Source organism: Pseudochaenichthys georgianus, chromosome 9 (assembly GCF_902827115.2).
Source record: "Pseudochaenichthys georgianus chromosome 9, fPseGeo1.2, whole genome shotgun sequence".
NCBI lineage: Eukaryota > Metazoa > Chordata > Actinopteri > Perciformes > Channichthyidae > Pseudochaenichthys > Pseudochaenichthys georgianus.
Window position 1 is genome coordinate 14,821,996 of NC_047511.1, and position 6,935 is coordinate 14,828,930.

At 41.4% G+C, this 6,935-nt stretch overlaps 2 protein-coding genes across 5 annotated transcripts in view; one reads left to right on the forward strand and one right to left on the reverse strand.

The window, feature by feature from the left end:
- Positions 1-3,177, forward strand: part of taok3a (TAO kinase 3a) — an 86,451-nt gene extending 83,274 nt beyond the window's left edge. For all 4 annotated transcript variants that reach the window (XM_034090480.2, XM_034090481.2, XM_034090479.2 and 1 more), the window contains one exon: positions 1,882-3,177. In XM_034090480.2, the coding sequence (XP_033946371.1) occupies positions 1,882-2,043 (162 nt within the window). In that variant the 3' untranslated portion in view covers positions 2,044-3,177. The remainder of the gene's footprint in view (positions 1-1,881) is intronic.
- Positions 3,178-4,125: 948 nt separating this feature from the next.
- On the reverse strand, positions 4,126-6,056 carry pebp1 (phosphatidylethanolamine binding protein 1). The gene is made up of 4 exons (XM_034091375.2): positions 5,818-6,056; positions 5,396-5,505; positions 4,936-5,036; positions 4,126-4,491 (listed from the first exon to the last, which is right to left on the reverse strand). The coding sequence occupies exons 1-4, from the start codon at positions 5,950-5,952 to the stop codon at positions 4,274-4,276; spliced, it is 564 nt and encodes a 187-aa protein (XP_033947266.1). The 5' UTR covers positions 5,953-6,056; the 3' UTR covers positions 4,126-4,273.
- Between the last annotated feature and the right edge of the window lie 879 nt (positions 6,057-6,935).

Below are 6,935 nucleotides of genomic sequence, written 5' to 3' on the forward strand. Positions count from 1 at the left end.
GGGAGCTGACAACCATTTCTCTCCCACGCACCTCTAATGGTGATGAAATCTCTAGACAACAGAGTGTTTCTCTCACTACGACATTTTCGTCTGTTTTATAATAAAGCACAATTAATACAGTTAACGTTATAGCTTGTTTTATGTGTCCTAATTGGATATTCACGTGCATACAATTGGGACGTTTCTATGCTTTTATTTTGTAACACTTATAAAGTATTAATTATGACATCAGCACCCGTCTTGCAAGCTGGCACCTAGCTTTCATACTTTGTTTCATTCTAAATTACGATGCATGTATTTGACCCAGTTTTATCAAGCTGTGTCCTGTATTCTTATTTTCTGTGACTTTTAACACAAGCTGCCAACCACATGTGATGAGATTAGAACTACACTTGTTTCCAAAGTGACCGACGTCATTGTCGCCACAGTCTAGTAGACAGCACTCTGACAACAAAGGGAGACATTTGCATGCGGTCAGGATCCAGTTCTGGGGTCCAGTTCTGCACGGGGGTCTGACGCCCTCTCCTGGCTGGCTCCAGATCTGCTCACTGGCTCCGGGATGATGTCATGGTTTTCCGAGGCACTATTGTCCTCCGGTTCGGCTCATGGTCAGGAGTCGGGAGTAGTTGCCGTATTGCGCCATGCAGTGCTTTGTCTGCACCTGTGGATGTGTGTGCTGAGGGGGGGGGGGGGGGTCACCTGAGACACCCAGCAGACACAACTCCTGCCATGACTGATCCTGAGTAACACAACTTAACACACTGACACCCGCACAGGACAAAACACTGCATCAAGTGACGCATACCGTAGTATTCCTCATTTAGTCAAGAGGGGAAAACTCTGCAGTGTCATGGAGACGTACACAACCATCCTGTTATAATCACAGCATTTTGAAAGGACTCTATCAGAGGCTGTGGTTCAGACTGAGATGTATTAAACCACACAACACCTGCATGTATTTATTTGCATCTGCCTCTGGCAAATACCAACCACAAAATATTAAACCTTTTAAAGAAACAGATTATTTCCAAAAACTGCCATTAAATAGTCCCTTAACATTCCTTAAAACTGTGTCATTACATCACCCTCTGCGTCAGGACTGGGCAGGCGTGTGCAGATCATTCTTGAAAGGTGTCTCTTTCACTTTCCTGTTGCACTCTTCAGGACAACTTAAGCCCGCCTCTTTCTTCAAAGTATTTGGCCAGAGAACAATACTCAACTCACACACTGTTTACATTTGAGGTGTATGTCTTTAATTGATGGGTGTTGGACAACTGATTTAAATCTACTGTATTCCTAATCTTGGGTTTAGTTTAGTCATATTTCTCCAATCATCTATCTGCTATGGCTGAGGTTGTTCACTCATTGTTTTCCTACCGTAGCCGCTGTAGACTTTTCTCACATCACATGATTTGACTTTCACAACCCCATTGTGGGTTATCAACCCCATTGATCGTGGTTGTATTATATTATTACAGGGCCTGGTTTTGTATTCATGCTGGATATCTGATATGTCTTACTGGGACATTTACTGCATATTGAGTCATATGTTATATGTTTAGTATCACTCACGCTATTCTTACGCACACAAGTCATCGGTTTGACAAGATGAGGAAAGATGCTTTATATAAATAGTTTTTACAGTGTAACTTTTTTTATTATACATTGAGACACTGGTAAAATATTGTCTCTACCTCTTTTAAGATTGTACAGAACATCAAATACATAACTGTTTTGTTTTCAACCTTGGATAGATGCCCCCAAAGCTTTTTTTATCCGAGTACAAAACACCACTTGTACCTTCAGTTTCGACAGGCAAATTGTATTTTTTTTTTTTTTATTAAAGTGTCCTCCAATATATGAACCCTGTGTTCCCCTCAGATCGAGGAGGAGCTGGTTTCCATCCAGAAGGAGAGGACCGACCGCATCAAGCACCTTCTGGAGCGGCAGGACCGCGAGACCGACGCCTTCGACATGGAGAGCATGAGGCTGGGCTTCGGCAACCTGTGCACCCTGGACCTCCCCAAGGACGACTACAGATGAGGGGCTGAGACCCCCCTGCTGCCGTCTCTCACTGCCCCCCCCCTTCTCCTTCTACCTGACAGTGCAGGTGTTCACAGCTGCTGACGCCTTCACACAGACACAAAGAAAATACCCACTCCAGAATTCAGTGTGTTTTCCGGGGGGGGGGGGGCGCTCAGACAAAGTGGATGGCAGGTTTTATTGCCCCCCCCCTTTCCACCTCTTCCTCCCAAACCCACCTGAACTTCCTCCCCCTCCTTGCCTCTCGTGGTGTCACAAGATGACAAAAAAAATATGCTGGATAACTTCCCGTAGTTGTCATGTTTTGTGTAAGACAAATGATAACGTAGTCACGGTGTTTCTTGTTTTCTTGTGCAATGATGACACTTTTGTTGTGACTTGAAGTGGAAGACGAGAGAAGGAGGGAGAGAAAAACGAGGGCGGTCGGATGAGCGACACATGCATTTTGCAAGGTGGTCTTTTTTTGTTTTGCTTAGTTCGATTTTTGGGGTCTCAAGTGATGCAAAAAAAGAAAAGCGCCAAATCAAACAGCTGATCCTTCCGCAGCCGCCAGTCTGCACCGCGTCTTTCAACACTTTTTTGTATTTATTCACCTGGAAATTTTTATGAGAAATTTGAATAATTTGATACGCGCATATCGTGTACATACAGGTACGATCATTATAATTGTGACGGGTGAATTTCCTTACTGAGGGGAGCTTGAATCATGGTACTGGAACTGACTGATTTCTCTGCACTGGCAGCCAATGTGAATAATAATAAACTCCAACTCCCAGCTAGCACAAAGGGCTTCATGGGGTGGGCGGGGGGACTTGTACTTTGTGTATAGAAGGATTTATGGAGAGCTTTTACTTATTTTCGTATTGTATTTTAACTGTCACTCAAATCAAAAAAGAATTTTTAAAGCCGCTTTTTTCCCTCCCCCCTCCTCAGATAGTATTTGAGGTTCAGCCATGTATCAATCTGATTTTATTTTTGCTTTACACAACTCCCAAGCTGTGTATTTTCTTATAAACCAGACCAGTATGATGCTTTATTATTGCATGCACTTTAATTTTTTTTTCAGGTTAAAAGAAAGCATGAATCTGTCAGAGCTTTTAATTATATTTGTAAATAAAGTGCTCATCACACAAACTAAGGGTGTGCCGTTATATATATGCCTTAATATGAATTACTCATATCAATCATATTCACTGTGTATAACAGCAACAAGATGATTGTTAAAGAAGTTTAAATGTTTTGCATTTCATCTTGACAACACGCATTACAGCTGCAGAGCTCTTATCTGAACACCTTACTGGAAACATGGTTGGTCAAGTATTCAACATTTCCTCACTTACACTGTGCAGTTTTATATAATCTACCTAAAGAAAACGTTTTAGCAGTAGGACATCCAGCGGCAACTACTCCATTGTAATGCAGGCCTTTGCATCTTTTTTTTAAGATACAAATGAAATGAGAAAGAAAACGTGAGTCTGATTTCCAGCTACTGTATTGTAGGGCTGATAAATGCACAATGAGATATCAATACAAATATTAAGACCGGTTTTTAGGAAGAACAAAGTTCACTAAACGTTTCTTTGATAGCTGAGCTAAGGTCATGATGATTACTCATGACTGTCTGCATTACACTTAACTAATGACCTCTGCTGTTCCACAAAATGATTCCTAAGGTAAGTTATGATATGACATATGACCTCAAGCTTGTGTGGACCAAACAGCAATGAAAGTAACCCGCTGGATTAAAGAGAAATAGGGGCCAAGACCTACATGTAGGTCCTAGTTCCCCCAGCCCAAATGTGTGTATATTGTAAATGCTGACAAAAAACACAGTAAAGGATCTTGTATTTTCTGCACTGCTCCTTTTCTCACTGAGTTGCCAAATGTAACCACCTCCAAAAAAGAAATCTATGCTCCTTGCTCTACCTACTGAGATATCAATAGAACACATTTTAAATGTAAACTATATTTGTATATTATTAACACTAAGGTGTAATGTAGGATTCAAGTTGGCCGAACTGGTCTCTAAACATTCATCAGCCCTTACAGGATAATAAAACATTAGAAAGGATAACGCAACCATTTCACTGTTTAACAGTTTTATTGCAGAAGAGTGTAGTTGACATCATTGAGAGCACACAAAATGTTTGTTTTTTTTTGCTTCCTGCAAGGATGGCAACTCGTATCGGAAATCTAAGTGCTGCACGCTATGGGGTAAAGGTTTTTTCATCTATTTCCCCGCCAGCTGCTCGTACAGCTTGGGGACGTAGTCGTCCCACTCTGCCTGGTAACAGGTCCCCGCCACCGGGGCTCCCAGGCTGTATTTCTGCCTGAAGCTCTGGATCTTAAACTTGCCACGGTTGTCTCCACAGCGGTTGGTGAGGGGGGGCTCGGAGCAGGACAGGCTGTCCGGCTGCTCGTACACCAGCCACACGTACCTGTGGAGGCCTGGGTGGGGGGCAACGGTCCAGGTTAAAAATATAAAAATATTATGTTACAGTTCTGCTGGGAAATAATGTCCTAAAACAGTAAATTATTGATGCAAGGCTGCAGATACTGTTCAAGATTAACCATGGCGAAGGCTGTAGACAAAACCGGTTGCTACAGACATATCTTAAAATCATCTGTGGACATTTTTATTTAATCTTAATATTACTTCTACACAAACAGACCAGTGGAAAGTATAGTGTATTGCCCTGTGTGTAAGACTATTTTCAAGCAAAAGTCTTGATGTGTAGAGACATTTTGTTTTTTTGAACTTCACCCCATGTATAGGACATTATAAAAGAGCTAATCCATCCAATAATGCGTTATTCAAACAGCAGGTTTAACAGGTCTTTCTGATGACCGCCTTCATGCTAAAGCTTTTCTCTAAGCTTCCTTCTTTCTCACCTGTTCCCTTGGGAGGACCAGAGCCCACGTAGTCAGACAAGACGCAGCCAGAGGAAACATCATTCCCTTTCATGTTGACCACCAGAAAGTGATGCCACTCCCTAAAGTGAAAGACAAAAATACATATTTATGATTTCATTTCATTTGTATTTATTCCGTTCATGGTATATGCACAACTTAATGTATAACAATTATTCACAAAACATATCGCGATAAACAGACCATACCCAAAAAGGAGTAGGGAGAAGAAAATAATCTTATGTGACCTGCCCCTTTCTCAACTAAAAAAAATATATAAATAAATAGATGATCTGTCCTTCATATTTTCTTATTCACAGCCAATCATAACAATATCGTAGGAAAATAAGAGAAGCACAACAACGTACACAAAAATACTTATTTCCCACTTGACATGATGATCTAAGATATGGTGAATACTGCTTTAAAAATCTCTTCTCACTTGAATTTGGGGTCTTTCCTGCTGGGAGCATCAGGGTCGGTCAGGGCCAAGGTGTACATCTTACTGGAGTCACATCCTTCCCACTCGATGCAGGAGGGTCTATTCTGCACCTGCAGGCGAAAAAGGGGGGAGATTATTAAAACTGGTGCTTGAATAAACATTTGGATGTTTAGATGCCTTAGCGTTGCATCCGCTAGAAGGCGCTGTTCGCCGTCTATTACAGCTGCAAACACGCTGGACACATTATCCAACCCTATTCATTGTTTGCAACTAGGCCGATATCACATAATTAAGTAAAGGGCATTCGTTTGTGCTACTAAATACGACTTGTTCGCTCAGTAGCTTTTAAGCAAACACAGCAATTACGCAGTGTTAACAATAGCTGGGTTGTTAGCTTGGTTAGCCCACAATAGCTGACTAACCTGTGTTGGCTTGAGCACTTTGCCCAGCTCGTCGACTTCCACAGAGTCGTATTTAACGGTCAGGGGCTGTGCAGGCTGCTCCTCGACCTCCGTCAGGGCAAGGGCCCCGGTCCACTGGCTCAAATCTGCGGGCATTTCGACCTGTGACGTTCTCCTGCTGCTGAATCCACTTTACTGTACCGCTGTTCAAGCATGAACACAAAACCTGCCAAAAGTGCTGCGTTGAAGTACTACTAGGAGAAATAGGCAGTCGTGAAGAATAATCGTCTTTAGCTGAACAATTAATCACCTTAATCAAAATATCATTATGTGAGATTTTATGAATCAGTATTGAACCAAATTATATAAGCAGGTTTTTTTTTAAGTGACTCCCCTACGGTAGCGTTAAAACAACACCTGATAGTTTTGATGTAAATTACCATTTGTAGACCGTTACCAAGTTTGTTGTCTTTTTTCACCGTAGTAGTATTATTATATAAGTCATATTGTGGCTTTCCTTCATCAAGTCAAGTCAGAGGGAAGTTTAGTATGTGTTCATTGTGTTGCTTCTTGTGCCGAATACTGGCTGGTGAAGTGTATTTTTTCCGAGCAATCTGACTACCCGTGAACGGTACAAACTGCCCCAGCTGCAAGCGACCGTCAGAGGGCGCTGTCACATCTCTGCGACTTCTCTGCCACTTGGATTGTGATTTGCTGACATATCTGTCAATCACTGTTCTGTGTCTGACCCTCCTCCAGGGCCCATGCTCCATTAACACACTTTCTGTTTCCAGACATCCCATTTATAGAAACTGGGGTCTAACAGAAGGATAATTGTTTACTTTATATTGTAAATTGAGGAGTATTTCTTACATTTTAGCAAAGGAATGTGCATTTGTGTCTTATTATGAAGATGTAACTTCATTGATCCTATTATTTCAGTCAATTGTGTATTTGTGTTACATAAATGGTGCTTATTCTCTCCTTTGTAGTGGTTCAGATGTCTATGCCACTGACCTTAAAACTCTCACATAATACAACATTTTCTTCCTATTAATTCCTTATATGTATTGTATATTTATTTCAACAAGGACCATGCATACAAATACATTAATCTCAGAAAAGAGAATATATCAATT

Excerpts from the sequence above, each read along its gene's own strand:
- pebp1 (XM_034091375.2), bottom strand. The coding sequence starts at position 5,952 with ATGCCCGCAGATTTGAGCCAGTGGACCGGGGCCCTTGCCCTGACGGAG. Across the intron at positions 5,037-5,395 it reads AGGAAAGACCCCAAATTCAA|GGAGTGGCATCACTTTCTGG; the intron begins GTGAGAAGAGAT and ends CTTTCACTTTAG. Across the intron at positions 4,492-4,935 it reads TGGTCCTCCCAAGGGAACAG|GCCTCCACAGGTACGTGTGG; the intron begins GTGAGAAAGAAG and ends CCCCCCACCCAG.